The following is a 16,103-nucleotide window of genomic DNA, read 5'->3' as shown; positions in this document are numbered from 1 at the left end:
ATGGGAAGACAGGGAAGGGAGAACCCCCTAGAACATGAACATATAAGGGTAAAAGAGGTAGAAAAGCCAAAGGGCCAATAGGGAGGACAGAACTGGGAGAAATTAACATAGTGCTGTGAGGCACCATGGGGGAAGCTTCTTTCCTGACCCTGAGCTGTGGGGAATGCCCAGAGTCTAAGGTGCATCTCTCCAGGGCATTGCTGTTGGCCTCTCCCCAGTCAGCTCACAGGTCTCCAAACGCACACTGGAGTTGTCTGGGGCCGTTCATCATTTCTCTGCTCTCCAGCACTGAGGCAATGGACTCTGGCTACATCCCTGAGCTCGTGCCGATGGCAACCACCCCTGGCAATTGGGCTCCATGGAGCTGCTCTCAGGAAACCCCCAAGAGCTGGGGAGTGCCCCAAAACCACCTCAGAAATGTGAGATACCCCGGCATCTCTTCATGAACATGGAATATCCAAAAACTCAGTCAATAACGGCCTTCCCTTCCCTTCCCTTCCCTTCCCTTCCCTTCCCTTCATCATCCCCAAACTTTGGCTGTCTTATTCCCGACCCCAGCCCACCTCCCCAGTCCCAACTCCAACCCTTCCCACCCCTCCTGGATATCAAGACATCCCTTCCAAGCTGTACTTCCCCCATTCCACACCTCTCAAAACCCATCCCACCCATCCTGCCCCACTCAATGCTCATCTCACCCTCCTGATTTGCATTCCACTTTGCCCAATCCCTTTCAACCCCATTTCACCCCAAGGGGCTGTGGAATCGAGGAATTTTGGGGTGGGAGTGAGTAGTTTCAGTGGCATTGAGGTGACAGATCAAACCCTATTGTCTCTTTGAGTGCCAAGAAAGGGAGACAACTAAATCAAATACTCCCAAATTCTCCCAATTATTTCCCTGAATCCCAGATTCCTCTGAAACACAAGTAAAAAGTGAGGCTTTAGATGCCTTTGATGAATTTATTGATTTTGACCCCAATTTTCTCTGTTTTTGAGGGATGAAGATTAATCCAAAGAAAATTAAGGCCAAAAGAAAGGAACAACCAGCCCAGTGTCTTTCCAACATGGATCACCAGGAATGTGGGTCACCAGGGCTCTGACCAACGTGGGTCCTCCCATAGGGGATGAAACTGGAGTGGTGCACGAAGCTCTTCCTGCACTTGGGGCATTTGCAAGGCTTCCCTTACTGGTGATTCCATTGGTGTCTGGTCAAGTTAGAGCTCTGGGTGAAGCTCTTCCCACACTGGGAACACTCGTAGGGCCTCTCCCCAGTGTGGATGCGCCGGTGGGTGATGAGGTGGGAGTTGTACTTGAAGCCCTTCCCAGAGTTGGGGCAGCGGAAGGGCCTCTCCTGGGTGTGAATCCGCTCATGCAGGAGGAGATGGGAGCTGGTCTGAAACCTCTTCCCACACTTGGGACACTCGTAGGGCCTCTCCCCAGTGTAGATGCGCCGGTGGGTGATGAGGTGGGAGTTGTACTTGAAGCCCTTCCCACAGTCGGGGCAGTGGAAGGGCCTCTCATCCGTGTGAATCCGCTCATGTAGGAGGAGATGGGAGCTGGTCCGAAACCTCTTCCCACACTTGGGACACTCGTAGGGCCTCTCCCCAGTGTGGATGCGTTGGTGCCTGATGAGGGCAGAGCTGCAGCTGAAGCCCTTCCCACACTCCCCACACTCGTAGGCCCATTCCCCAGTGTGGATCATCTGGTGGCGGATCAGGGTGCTGCTCTGCCTGAAGCTCTTCCCACACTCCAAGCACTTGTAGGGCTTCTCCCGATCATGAAGCTGCCCATGGACCACCAGCTCTGATCTCTGGCTGAAGCTCTGTCCACCTGCCTGGCTCAGGGTGGGTCTTTCCTCCTCAGAGCACCCTGGGATGGGTTTGGAGCCCCTCTTCCTGTAGAATCTCTGGGACTTGTCCTCCCCATTGGATTCCTGTGCCCTGGAGTCACTAAAAATGGCCTCTTCCATGAGGTTCTGCTGTGGGGATTTGTCCTCCCTGGTCTCCATCCTCAGCTCCTTCTCTGGGGGAGAAAGGACAAGGAGAGGATGGGATTTGCCTCCGTGCCAGAGGGAAGGGGAAGGAGATCCCCCCAGTGCATCCCTGGCAGGACGGGGTTGGCAGCAGGGTTGTCCTGCAGCCGGGGGCTGTTGTGGGCTGGGAGATGGAGCAGGAGAGAGGGGGAAAGGGGCATTGACTTCCTCCTCACCTGCCTGGCTGTCCCGGGGCATTGTGTCAGTTTGAAAAGACAGGTGTCTGCTAAGGAAGGCAGGAGACTCCCTTAAATTGGAAAATGTTAATCCCTTCACTTGGAATTATAATTTTCAAAATAAGAGGCTGTCAAGCAAAATCTATGGGAATAGGAATAACAGTTCTTCAGTGGAAAAATTAAAAATAGAAATGCAGTAGTACTAAAAAATTACTTACAGAGTCAGAATATGGCCTGACACCCTGTGGGTCAGAGTGTTGTTAGCACTCCTGTTAAATGGTGGCTGCAGTGCTCCTGCAGTGACAGGTGTGGTTCTGTTGGAGCAGTGATCCTGTAGAAGGGTGCAGTTTTCCTCTGAAGGTCCAGTGGTGGTGCCGATCGGCCTGGTCTTCCAATGGGATCCCGTGGAGCTGACAGCTGCTCTTTTGGGAATCCTGTGGGAGAAGGCAGACTCCTGTTCACATCCTCAGATTATATTCAGGTAGGATTGCTTGGCTCCTCCCTCTGGGCGGAGCTTCTCACAATGGGATGATGGAATTTTTATCAGTGACACTCAATGGCCCATTAACAGAAGATATCTCCCTGGAGGGAGGATTCCTTGTGGAAGAGATTAAGTAAACTGCTCAATTAACAGATGATAATTGCCCCAGCTTTAACAGAGGGTAATTGAATACACACCCAGCTAAACCTGAGACACTGTTCCAGCCTTGGAAAGCAGGATTTGGTACCAGGACTTGTTATGGAATGCAACTCTGATTGAAGGCAGAGACATAATCTCCAGAGCTTGCAGCCAGAAATGGACAGTTGTGTGATACTCATTTCAACATCTTCTCTTTTGGAATTATGCACTAATGATTATTTGCTTTGCCAATCTAATACTTCTGTAATTTTTTGCAAATTTGCACTATCTAAATTACACTGTTCCTTAAGTTAAGTTGGTTTCTGTATCTTTGGTGCTGGCCCTGCCCACTGGTGAAACAGAGCCCCATCCTGCCTAACTGTTGCCTGGAAAGACAAAAACCCTCACTCTAAATGTCCCCCCTTCCTCCTTGTTCCCCACACTTCATGCACTGATCATGATGTCCTATGCTCTGGGCTATCCCTGGGGTCAGCTGGGATCTCCTGTCCTTGCTGTGTCCCCTCCCAACCTCCCCCACACCCTCAGCCCCTCCCCAGAGTGGCTGAATGAGGGGCAGGACAGGCCTTGGTTCAGTGTGAGCTCAGCAAGAACGAAACCATCTCTGTGTGCTCAGCCCTGTGCTCAGCCCCCAGCCCCGGCATTTCCTCCACTGCAACCGTGGACCCCCCTTTCCCACCCCTCTGCCCCACGGCCGCCGCAGCACCGGCTGACAATAGAAGCAATTCTGTGGCAATTCCAAGTTTCATTGGTTCCTGCACAGCTTCAGCTCAGCTGCTGGCAGGTTCCAATTAAAGAAAAGTGCAAATTCGGCCCAATACAGATATTATTAAAAGGAAGGGGAAGTGTTTAGTAGCTGTCACAAAGGTGACAGGGATGAAGAGAATAATGATTCTCACATTTGGCAAAGAACCCAAGCCTGGGAATTCAGGAGTTATTTGGGAATTTAGCTACTTGAGCTGGCCTTCTTGTAGCACTTTAGGCAGCCTTGTGTTTTACACCATGGGGTGAATGAACCTTGTCAGTGTCACTGGTAGCATTTGCTCGCTTTCCTCCAGTGATTTTAACAAACTTTTCAAGGAAGGACAACCAAATATTTTCTTTACACTCCAGGCCCACAACAGCCATTTTTCTCACCAGTTCTGCCATAGGTCGCTCAGAGGAAGCTGCATCAGAGTTTCCAAGAGTTCTTCAAGAGAGAACCACAACCTCCTCAGAGGAGGGAACCATGCTGTTGTCAAAGGCACCTGGGGTCAAAGAACAGTGCCCTGAACTCACTGTGCCAAAAGAATTTTGCAATCTGGTTAAGAAAATTGTTAGAGAGATGCCTCTATCCAAATTAAGGTGCTAACGAGACCAAATCCTGGATTTTATTGAACAGTAAATGTGAGGTAGAGAGAGAGATGGAAAGAAAGAGAAAAGGGGGAAGAGCAAGGGAGTGACAGGGACAGAGACCTCCCCTGGGGCAGGGCAAGTGTGACATTGTCCCCTGTGTGTGTGGCCTTCCCGGGGTGGGGGTTTTACACCTGAGCCAGTTTGGGTAAGGGGGGTGGTGTTCACCCCCAGAGCAGGGATTACCCCACTGTTTCAGGTTGCAATGTAAGATGGAACCAAATGCATGTTTTCAATCCCCATCTTCATCAACTGCTATAAACAGGTGGGGCAGGGTTCTTTATCTCTTCCATGACTCAGCCCTGATAACGCCCTCCAGGGGAGATATCTTCTGTGAATGGGCCATTGAGTGTCACTGCAGGACTGATCAAATTCCATCATCCCATTGTGGGATGCTCCGCCCAGGGGGAGGATCCAAGCATTCCTACCTGCATATAAGCTGAGCCTTGCAACACCAGGAGCAGCTTGCCTACTGGATTCCCAGAGGACAAGAGCTCCAGAACCACCACTGGACCTTCAGAGGAAGACCAGACCCTTCTACAGGATCACTGCTTGGACAGAATCACGTTCATCACTCCAACAGGACTGCAGCCACCATTTAATGGGACTGCTGCCACCACCCTGACCAGCAACAGGGTGTCAGGTTATATCCTGACTCTGTCTGTTTAAGGCAGTGTATCTGTATCATTGCCTTGATCTAAATTTTCTTATTAAATTGTAATTCTGACATAGACTCTCCCCCAGGTTTGCCTTCAATCCAGTACAAAAGACAATGTGTGCTCCCTTTGTTTTCTTCCCAAAATAGAATTTCCCATCTCCAAACTTTTGCCAGATGGAAGAGGAGGCTGCAAGGAAGAGGAAGGAGCCTCGAGACACCCAGGCAGGTGAGGAGGAAGTCAGTGCTCCTTTGCCCCTCTCTCCTGCTCCATCTCCCAGCCCAGCACAGCCCCCGGCTGCAGGACAAACCCGGTGTCAACCCTGTCCTGCCAGGGATGCACTGGGGGGATCTCCTTCCCCTTCCCTGTGGCACGGAGGCAAATCCCATAATGTCCTTTTCCTTCCTCCCCCAGGGAAGAAGCTGAGGATGGAGACCAGGGAGGACAAATCCCCACAGCAGAACCTCATGGAAGAGGCTGTTTTGAGCAACTCTAGTGCACAGGAATCTAACAGGGAAGAAAAGCCACAGAGATCCCAGAGGAGGAGGGGCTACAAAGCCAGCCCAGGGTGCTCTGAGGAGGAAAGACCCACCCTGAGCCAGGCAGGTGGACAGAGCTTCAGCCAGAGCTCAGAGCTGGTGGCCCATGAGCAGCTTCATGATGGGGAGAAGCCCTACAAGTGCTTGGAGTGTGGGAAGAGCTTCAGCAAGAGCTCCCACCTGATCCGCCACCAGATGATCCACACTGGGGAATGGGCCTACGAGTGTGGGGAGTGTGGGAAGGGCTTCAGCTGCAGCTCTGCCCTCATCAGGCACCAACGCATCCACACTGGGGAGAGGCCCTACGAGTGTCCCCAGTGTGGGAAGAGCTTCACCAGCAGCTCTAACTTGACCAGACACCAACGGAGCCACCAGTGAGGGAAGCCCTGCAAATGCCCCAGCTGCAGGAAGATCTTCATGCACGCTCCAGCTTCATCTCCCATTAGAGGGCCCACATTGGGAAGAGTACTGGGGATCCATGTTCCCTGTGATCCATGCTAGGAAGACACCTGTACCGTTTCCTGCCCCTGTCAATGACATGGTGTGGAATGAAGAACATGAGGGTCTGGCCATGGCCATGTGATTACATTCACTCCCACCTCAGAACATTGCCAGGGGCAGGAAAGGGACTCTCTCTCTCGCTCCCCCTGAGGAGAAGGGTGTCCTTTCCAGACAGGATGAAATACATGGCCCGGAAGACCCAGTGACTTTTGTTTTAGTTTTCCCTTTAAAAGTTTTATTTATCCCTTCTATTATCAATATTGTTTCTGTTCCTCTTTGTTCCTTATCTCATTTCTGTTCCCAGTAAATTGTTCTTATCCCAGCCCGGGATCATTGCCTTTTGTGCCTCCCATGGGAGGCGGGAGGGCAGCGAGGGCAGCGCGGTTTTAGCGGGAGCAGGAAATTGTGCAATCCCATTCCTAAACCCCAGCCCATGGAAACCGAGCATCCCAGCTGGTGCCAGCCCTGGTGGCCATGGCAGCAGCCTTGGGAGCGGGTCCCTGGCTGGGGCTGTGGGAACCTCTTCCCTCTGGTGCCCAGGGACAGGAGTGGAGGGAGCGGCTGCAGCTGAGTCGGGGCAGGCTGAGGTTGGATGTCAGGAAAAGGTTTTTGCCCAGAGGCTGCTGGGGCCCTGGCCAGGCTCCCCAGGGCAGGGTCCCAGCTCCAGGGCTCTCTGAGCTCCAGCAGCGTTTGGCCAGCGCTGCCAGGCCCAGGCTGGCATTGTTGGGGTGTCCTGTGCATGGCCAGCAGTTGGACTGGAGGATCCTGATGGGATCCACCCAGGGACTCCACCCTTTTCTACAGGAGCCCTGCTGCAACAGACCCACACCTGACACTGCAGGAGGACTGCAGCCACAATTCCAATTGGATTGCTACCAACAGCCTGACCAACAGGGTGTCAGGTTGGGTTCTGGTTCTGTCATTGCTGTTTTAGTTTACTGCATTGTTTATTTTCTCCTTTTATTTTCTTCCCCAATAAAGAACTGTTATTTCCTGCTCCAATATGTTTTTCCTGAGAGCCTCTTGATTTAAAATTTATAGGAATTCGGAGGCAGGGGTGTTTACATTCTCTATTTGAGGGGAGGCTCCTGCCTTCCTTAGCAGGCACCTGTCTTTCCAAACCAAGACAGCAGGACAGAAGGCACTTTGATTCCTTTTGTCCCAAGTTTCTCCTGAGTTCACGACTTCGGATCAACTGGAATGGTCCCGACAGCACAAAAGCAGCCACAATGAGTAGGATCAACCCCCAGGTCACCATTAAATGCACTCAATCCACACCTTCCAGAGCCCAGCAGCAATTCCTGCCTGTGCCCCCAGCTCTGGGTGAGCCTGAGGGGCATCGCTCTGGTGTGTGCGGGGCCGGCTCCTGCAGGACACAGCGCTGGGAGCCGCTCTGTGTCCCGCAGCTTCGGCATCTCAGGCGCCGCTCCACAGCTGCGGGGCTGAGCCACCACTGTTCCATGGCTGGAGCTCCTGTGCCACCACTGTTCCATGGCTGGAGTTCCTGTGCCACCACTGTTCCATGGCTGGAGTTCCTGTGCCACCACTGTTCCATGGCTGTAGCTCCTGTGCCACCACTGTTCCATGGCTGTAGCTCCTCTGCCACCACTGTTCCGCCTTTTCATGCTCACTCCACTGCTGCTCCAAAGCTGTGCTGTGCTCTTTCAGCACGGTTCCTCTGCTCCTGCACCACTGCTCCACTGCTGCTCCAACACTGCTCATCTCCCACTTTTCCACTGCTCCTTCTCTGCTCCTCCCCTGCTCCCCCGGTGTTCCACAGCTGCTGCTTCTGTTCTAGTGCTGCTGCCACAGCTGCAGTGTCACAGAGAGGGGAACATTCGGGCAGCAACCACTGTGGTGTCACAGAGACTGGGACAATGGGGCTGCCACAGCTGTGGTGTCACAGAGAGGGGAGCGCTGGGGCTGCCACAGCTGTGGTGTCACAGTGAGGGAAATGTTGGGGTGGCTGCTGCTGTAGTCATAGAAGGGAACACTGTGGCTGCCAGTGCTTTGTTGTCATAGAGAGGAGAACATTGGGGCTTCCACTGCCCCCAGTGATGTCATAGAGAGGAGAACATTGGGGCTGCCATCCTTGTGAGCTCAAAGACAGGGTAACCTTGGGGCTGCTACCCCTGGTTTGTCATGGAGAGGCTAATCTTGGGGCTGCCACCGCTGTGGTGTCATAAAGAAGTCAATGTTGGGACTGCCAATGCAGTGGTGTCACAGGCAGGGGAATGTGTGGGAGTCACTGCTGGGGTGTCACAGACAGGGGAGCATTTGGGGCTGCCACCCCTGTGGTGTCACAGAGAGGGGAATGTTGGGGCTTCCACTGTGGTGCTGTCATAGAGAGGAGAATGCTGGGGCTGCCACCTCAATGGTGTCACAGAGAGGGGAATGTGGGGGCTGCTACTACTGTGTTTTCATAGACAGGGCAATGTTGGGTTGGGCACCAAAGTGATGTCAGAGAGATTGGAATGTTGGGGCTGCCACCACTGTTTTCTCATAGAGAAGGGAATCTTTGTTCTGCCACTGTGTTGGTGTCATAAAGAGGGGAACACTGCGGGTGCCATCTCTCTGGTGTCACAGAGAGGGGGATGAGGACTGGCACAGCTGTGTTGTCACAGAGACAGGAACAGTGGGGCTGCAACCACTGTGGTGTCCTAGAGAGGGGAATGTTTTGGCTTTCACCATTGTGGTGTCACAGAGAAGGGATTTAGGGCTGCCACAGCTGTGGTGTCACAGAGAGTGGAAGGTCAGGATTGCCTCCGATGTGGTGTCACAGAGAGGGGGACACTGGGGCAGCCATTGCTGTGATGTCACAGAGAGGGGAATTTTAGGGCTGCCACCTCTGTTCTGTCACAGGGAGGGGAACAATGGAATTGCCACCCTTGTTGTGTGACAGACAGGGGAACGTTTGAATTGTCACTGCTGTGGTGTCACAGAGAGGGGGACATGGTCCTGCCACAGCTGTGGTGTCACAGAATGGGGGACACTGTGGCTGCCACCCCTGTGGTGTCACAGACAGGGGAATGCTCGATCTTGAAGTGCTGTGGTATCATAGAGAGGGGAACGTTGGTGTTGCCACTGCTGTTGTGTCACAGACATGGGAACACTGCCAAACCTGCCCTGGTGCTGTGCCCACTCCAGTGCTGCTCCTCTGTGACACTGCAGTGCCTCCTGGGGACATTGTTCACACTCTGGAGACTCATGGGACTATAGGAGCCCTGTGACACTCCAGGGTCTTGTAGAATCCATGGAACCAAGAGGAGACTGTGAAACTCTGGGGCTTCATGGAACCATCCATTGTGATACCTCAGGGCCTCATGCTTCCCAGGAATCCTTGTGACTCTAAAGGACTAAATGGAACCAAGGGGACATTGTGACACTGTGGAGTTCATGGAACTGAGGGGATGCTCTGACACTCAGGTGCCTGAAGATGCTCAGGAGCCGTTGTGACCCTGTGGCTTGTGGAACCAAAGGGACACTGTGACACTGTGGGGTCTCATGGAATCCAGAGGCCCTTGTGACTCAGTGAGGACAGTTGGAACCAAGGATCCATTGAGATATCTCAGGGCCTTATGTTGTCCAGGGATCCTTGTGACATTGTGGGGCCTCATGGAACCAAAGGGAGCCTGGGACACTGTGTGATCTCAGGGAACCAAGGGGACTCAGAGACACTGTGGGGCCTCCTGGTTCTCAGTCACTTCTGACACTTGTGTCCATCTACAAAGAGGCAAAGCTGGGCAGCCTGAGCCTGTTGATCCAGAATATTCCCATCTCCATGGGAGGATGTTCCTGCCAGCTGTGGTGCTTTGTGTTCTCTCTGCTCTCTGGGGGAATTGCATCCTACAGGAGACCCCAACTACTCCTATAGCTGACACCACAGGGCCTGCTGTGGGGTGGGAGCAGAGGCATCTTTCACTCTATCATGTTGTTCAGAGCCCATCCAAGCAGGAATGTTTCCAAGGATGGGGCATTCACTGGCTCTCCACCAAGGCTAACGGTGAAAGCAGGGCGCTGGGGGAGGCAGCAGGGAGAGCAGAGGCTGTGCTGGGTGAGCGAGGGAAGAGAATGAGTGCAGAAGGCACAGCCCACCCGGAGGCCACCAGGCAGAGCCGTGGAGCCTCCCCAGGTGAGGGTGACCTGCCCAGGGAGTGCCCTGCTGTCCCCGGGACTGTGCTGCCACCCCCGGTGGAGGTGTTTGCCCAGCAGGATGTCCCCTGGTCACCCGGGGCTGTGCCACTGCCCAGGCGGGAGGGCGCTGCCAGCTGAGTGTGCCGTCCCTGGGGTCAGTGGTGGAGGCGCCCCGAGAAGCCTGGCTGTGTTAAATGAGCACCCTGCAGCCCCTCTGTGCCCTGCCATGGCTGCCAAGACACCTGAAAGGACTGGCTGCTGTGCTGCTGTGCCCTCTGCTGCCCCTTGTTCTGCCCTGCTGGCAGAAACTGCCGCAACCGCCCAAGCCCAGCGCGGGTTGTCAATGGAGCGCGCTGCTGCTGATCCAGAGGGTGGAGAGACGTCATGCTGCAGAGCCACATTGAACAGGCACTCTGCCACTCTGCTGTGCCCTGCTGCCGCAGCTGGAACCCCAGAAGCAGCACTTGGTAGCAGCAGGGAGGCGCTTTGCCACTGCAGCCGCTGCAAGGCACCCAGCCGCCACCACTGTGAGATGCCTTGCTCCTGCAGGACAGTGCCTGGCCATGGAGCGGGCTTTGCTGCCCCTCCACCAGGCCCTGCCACACCAGCTGAGATCTCAGAAGCGGTGCCCGGCCCCTGCGAGATTCCAGCTCCTCTGTGCCATGCTGCTGCCCCTGTAGCCATCTCTGCCTGCGCTGGAACCACCTCTCTGTGCTTTGCTGTGACTGAAAGCGCCCCTACAGCTGTGCCCAGCCACGGCGAGACAGTGCCCGGCCCCGGCGGGAGAGCGCCCTGGCACTGTGAGGGGGTGCCTGGCTGCGGAGCCATTCCTGGCTGCTATGGAGCTGCCCGTGCCTGTTGCCAAGCTGTACCTGGCTGCTGTGAGACTCCCAGCTGCTGTGGAACACCTGGCTATGATCAAGCCGTATCTGTCGCTCCATGCCCTGCTGTCAACTGCTGAGAAAAGGCGTCGGCTGAGCAGTTCATGCAGGGGAAGGTCCCCGGCGGGGGTCCCTGGGCCAGTGCCCCACCTTGGCCAGCACCCAGCAGCCAGCTTAGAACTGGTGCAAACCAGGGGAATCTGACTATTTAATTAAAACAAAGCATCCCAAAGGCCTGAGGTGGGTGATGATGCGATGGGATTGCTGCCCAGTGCTCTGAATGTCAAAGTGAAGAAATTCAGTGAAGTGCAGGCAAAAGGCGGGAGTGACTGTGATTCTCTTAAGGCAGTTTTTGAGAGTATAGTTAAAAACTGGGCATTCCTGCAGTGATTGCACCTCCTCATGGTCCTGCTGGAAACCCTGTGTAATGTAACCCAGTCGATCTCTGCCCCAGCACACAGGTGGTGGGGATGGCCAGTTCAACGTCCTCCTGTTGAAATGTCATCCTCCTGAAACAAACAGTAAGAGCTGGGTGTCTCTTTTTCCAAGATCTGACTCCAGGATTTTAAAGTGGGCAAAAGATTGCTATGTCCTTGCTCTGTCCTTCTTATTCTACCTCTCCTAAACTTGTGGCAAATTTACTATCCGGAGCCATAAAATGGGGAACCATTTTAAAACAAAACCTCTAAAGATAACTAGGTGACCTGGTGTCCCAGGGTCTACAACTGGACACCTTCTCTCAATTTTGCAAGGTAAACCTGGTGTTTTTATTTTCTAAACACCAGCTAGACCTGTTGTCTAAAAACTGGGTAGACCTAGTGTTGAAAAATTTACCATCTCACCCCTCCAGTATGTGAATTGGCTTCTCTGGTGAACTTAGAGTTTTCTAGATTGGACTTGTTTATGAATAACTTTGAATGTGTTCATTTTCCCGCAAGCTGGGAGGGTTTGAGCAGGCTGCCTGAGGTCTATGAACAGTTTGCACCACGGCGAAGTGTGGGACTGAAGATCTGCCTTCCGAGGAGCTGTGAATCGTTTGTGCTTGACAACAGGTAGAGAAACAGCAATTGTGAGACTGAGGGCACACCAGAAACATCACCTGCTGAGCCGGAGAACGACACCAAGCCAGCGACATCCCCCGCTCAGACAGAGAACCACGGGGAACAGACACTGGAAGACATCCTTACTGTGACTGCTCCTGATAACAAATCCACCTTGTCCTTGCTGTGGTACCCGGGTGAACTGGGTGTTGGGCTTGAGTGAGCATCTGAGGGTAGCCCATGGGATAAGGAGGGTTTGTTTTCTGTGTGCTCAATGTGGAAAAGAGAAGAGTAATTCTCATGGTATTGTTTGTCACTTTGGTAAATGCAGGGGAGCAGCAGAAATGGCTCATGGCAGGGAGTGGATATATGAGGAATGCAGTAGAGACTTCAAGATGAAAATTGGTCTGGGACAACACAAAAGATTGGCACATTCATTGGTTAGAAATCAGGAAAGGGTTGCTGTTTTCCACCCAAAAGAGACTTCCAACCCAGGAGCCCACCAAAAATGCTGGACTAAAGAGGAGGAAGAACTACTGGTAAGATTGGAGGCCCAGTTGGAGGGCAACAAAAGCATCAATAAACTCATTGCAGGACACACATCACAAGCAAAACAGCTGAAGAAATCAGGGACTAAAGGAGATTGCTGCCCAGGAAACCAGCTGAGGATGCAGATAAGGAACCTGGCATGAGTCATCAAAGCAGGAGAGCAGCTGGGGGCCTGCGAATGGACTTGGACAAAGATCTTGGGAGGAGTCAGATGCCTGGGAGAGCAGCTGCTGGAAGGAAAACAGATCCCAAGATGAGTCACCACCCTGATAAAGATAACAACAGCTGGGAAACAGCAAGTGACAGAGGGAGGGGGAGCTGCAGGCCCATTATCTCAGAACCCTCAGTGAATGGCTATCAGCTGGGACAATTCACACCTTCCTGTGGATATTCAAGCACTTAATAGATGATAAGGAGATGCAATCAACAATCAATCAGCACAGGAATGCTTTTGATGCCTTGAATGAATCAGCCAGATAAGAACAGCAACCCAAGATAAGAGAAAAATGGGGAGCCAGGAAAAAGGACCAATAAGACCTTTTCCAAAGTGGATGAAAAGAAGAACAGTTAAGAAAGGTCATTTTCTTTGCTTCTAAGACCTGTTCCATCCAGATAGGGGAAAACTTGCTAAAATTATCCTGAATGACAAAGAGTGTTTGTCCTGTGAAATCCCACCCATCGAACTTTATTCAGTTTTTAAAGCCTGATGGGAAACACCTGGAACATTTGATAGCCTTGGGAACTTCCAAATTGTGGGAGATGAGGGACTGGCCCCAAGATATCGCATTGTTACGGGCAGACAGAACCCCTCCCCTTTACCGTTACTTAGCCCCACGTGTTGTTGACCATTAACCCCTGTTATAAATGACCCTGCCTAACCGTTAATAAACGCCAGTTACCGTCCACCACATTGGTGTGTGCTTGTGCTTGGTCCGTGTGGCAGAGGCGCTGCCACCGAGCCGTCCTCGACCTGGGATGCCACGCCCCAAGCGGCGGCAACACCAAATTAATGGGAAAGCCAACATTAGTGCTTTCAGAGACTTAATTATGGCAAAAGAAATTGAGAAAAATGTGCAGGAGATGAGCAAAAACTCGGCTCCTAGTCCAGGATTAGTCTAAGAGACATCAAGAAGATGGATCCAGAGTACTCCTGGAGCATGGAGATCTTCAGCTCATGGTTAACATCAGGAAAGATCCCAGACATGGTGAGGGGTTGCCGGACTGTTTTGATTCCTAAGGCAACCAAAGCAGGGCACCTAAAGGACATTAACAACTGGAGACCCATCCTGATCGGTTCCATCTTGCTAAGACTGCTCTCCAGGATTTTAACAGCCAAACTGACCAAGGCTTGCCCCCTCAACCCAAGGCAAAGAGGCTTTATAAGGGCAGTGGAATGCTCCGAAAACCTGAAACTCCTGCAAACTAGAATTCAGTCAGCAAAAGGAGAACACAAACCCCTGGCTGTTGTATTTGTGGACATGGCCAAGGCTTTTGACACCGCAAGCCAGCAGCACGTTCTACATGCCCTACAGGAAAGGGAGGTAGATCCCCACATCATCAATCTGGTGAGCAATACTGTGAAAAATGTTTTTGTCATTTGTGTCAATCAGCAATGGAATCAGCAAATGCTTTTATCTGCTGTGAGGAAAATGGATGCATTCTTTGGGATAGATACAAAGAAGGCTTATGAAACTTTCTATAGCCAAACAAAGCTTTGAACAAGGGGAAGTATGGTAAAGTAAAGAGATGAGGTAGCAAGATGACTGATGCTTAGAATAAAATAGAGGAAGTTGTGGTGAAGCTAAGGGGACTGCAATGTGACTAAATGCTTATGTGTAATAAAAAGCTTAACAAAATCATGTAGCAGACAGCGGTGAAGGGGCCTCGCTCCAGACAAGCACAAGAAGGACAGGAAGCCAACAACCACCTGGAAAGATGATGAAATTGCTTATTCCAGCTGATTGATATTTACTCATTTCTACTAAACAAGCACACTGGAAACTGCTTTTTTATGCTTAAAAACAGTATATATATACTTTACTGAATTTGTAAGTGGTGTGTGCCGTGAGTGGAGCGGTGACTCCCCGGCCAACCAGCGCTGCTTGCTCGCCTTCTTTAAAATCAAAGATATAGAAATAAAATTCACATTGACTATTGAAGTTTTATGTATTAGTATGATCCTTGTCACATGGCAGCACTCCCAGTATGGTCCCAGAATAATCCCAGTTACTTTCAAGCACTCCCAGGATGGTCCCGGTTGCCTCCAGCTAGATCAACCCAGTCAGTCCCAGTATGATGCCATTTGCTCCCAGTGTGCTCCCAGTTGCTCCCAGTCACCCCCAGTCCAGGGACGATGTGCATGGTGTGTTCCCAGTCACTCTCAGACACTGCCAGGGTTAATCCAGTCAGTCCCAGTATGATCCAGTGATGACCCCGGTGTGGTCCCAGTTGCTGCCTGTAGGAACCACTTGTGCCCCACATGGTTCCAGTTGCTCCCTTTCACCCTGACTTTTGTTCCAGTCTTTCCCAGTCTTTCCCAGTGTATCCCAGTTCCTTCCAGCATATTCCCAGTCACTGCCAGCATGATCCCAGTAGAAGCCCAGTTGTTTCCAATGACCCCCAGCATGCACCCAGTCACTCCCAGTTCTCCCACATGCTCCTGGCATGATCCCACTTGCTCACAGCTGCTCCTGCTCACCCAGAGCATGATCCCACTTGCTCCCAGTATATCCCATTTGCCTCCAACAGGGTCACAATTGCACCCGGCAGGCTCCTACTCAGTTCCAGTATGATCCTGGTATGATGTGAGTACAAATGCAGTGCAATCCCAGTCACTGCCCATTTGATCCCAGTATGATCCCAGTACAGCCCAGTCCCTCCCAGTGAAGCCACTCCTGGGATCTCCCAGCCCTCTCTGCATTCACCCCTTCCGGATCTCCTGGGAGGAACCCCAAGGGCTGGAAGTCTGCAGCCAGGGTCCCCAGCAAGGCCCAGTTTGGATGAAGAAGGAGAGCAAGAAGGGAGGGAAGTAAGAGAAGGAGGTTGGCTTAGGAAGGAAAAGGAGGAGGAGGGAGGGAAGATGAGGAGTGGGAGGAAGAGGAGGGACAAAGGAGGATCAGGGAAAGGAGAAGGAACCATGATGTTGAGCACTCCCTGAATTCACAGGCTGTGGGATCATCACCCATCTGTTAGAACTGGAGCATTTATCTTCTGTTAATTGGGCAGTTTTCTTTATCTCTTCCACAACCAATCCATCCTCTGGGAAATATCTTCTCTTAATGGGCCATTGAGTGTCACTGCATGACTGATAAAAACCACATCATCCCATTGTGAGATGCTCCGCCCAGGGGGAGGAGCCAAGCATTCATACCTGGATATAAACGCATCCCTGGGACACCACATCAGCCTCTTCCCACTGGATTCTCAGAGAAGCAGCTTTCTTCTCCACAGGATTCCCAGAGGAAGACCAGGCCCAACACCACCACCACTGGACCTTCAGAGGAAAACTCCACCCTTCTACAGGATCCTAACAGAACCACATCTGTCACTGCAGGAGCTCTGCAGCCACCA

General features: G+C 52.3%; 1 protein-coding gene and 1 pseudogene across 1 annotated transcript in view; one reads left to right on the top strand and one right to left on the bottom strand.

Moving 5' to 3' along the window:
• The window catches only part of LOC143693004 (uncharacterized), a 680,702-nt gene extending 676,712 nt beyond the window's left edge, over positions 1 to 3,990 (bottom strand). The window contains 2 exon segments of the mRNA XM_077173088.1: positions 1,239 to 1,779; positions 3,979 to 3,990. Of these exon segments, the coding sequence (XP_077029203.1) occupies positions 1,239 to 1,779; positions 3,979 to 3,990 (553 nt within the window).
• Positions 3,991 to 5,065: 1,075 nt separating this feature from the next.
• Positions 5,066 to 16,103, top strand: part of LOC143691891 (uncharacterized) — a 48,242-nt pseudogene continuing 37,204 nt past the window's right edge.

The sequence above is a fragment of the Agelaius phoeniceus genome, unplaced genomic scaffold, assembly GCF_051311805.1.
Source record: "Agelaius phoeniceus isolate bAgePho1 unplaced genomic scaffold, bAgePho1.hap1 Scaffold_113, whole genome shotgun sequence".
NCBI classification, from domain to species: Eukaryota; Metazoa; Chordata; class Aves; order Passeriformes; family Icteridae; genus Agelaius; species Agelaius phoeniceus.
The sequence above is the reverse complement of the archived record's forward strand: the minus strand, read 5'-3'. Positions and strand labels throughout refer to the sequence as shown.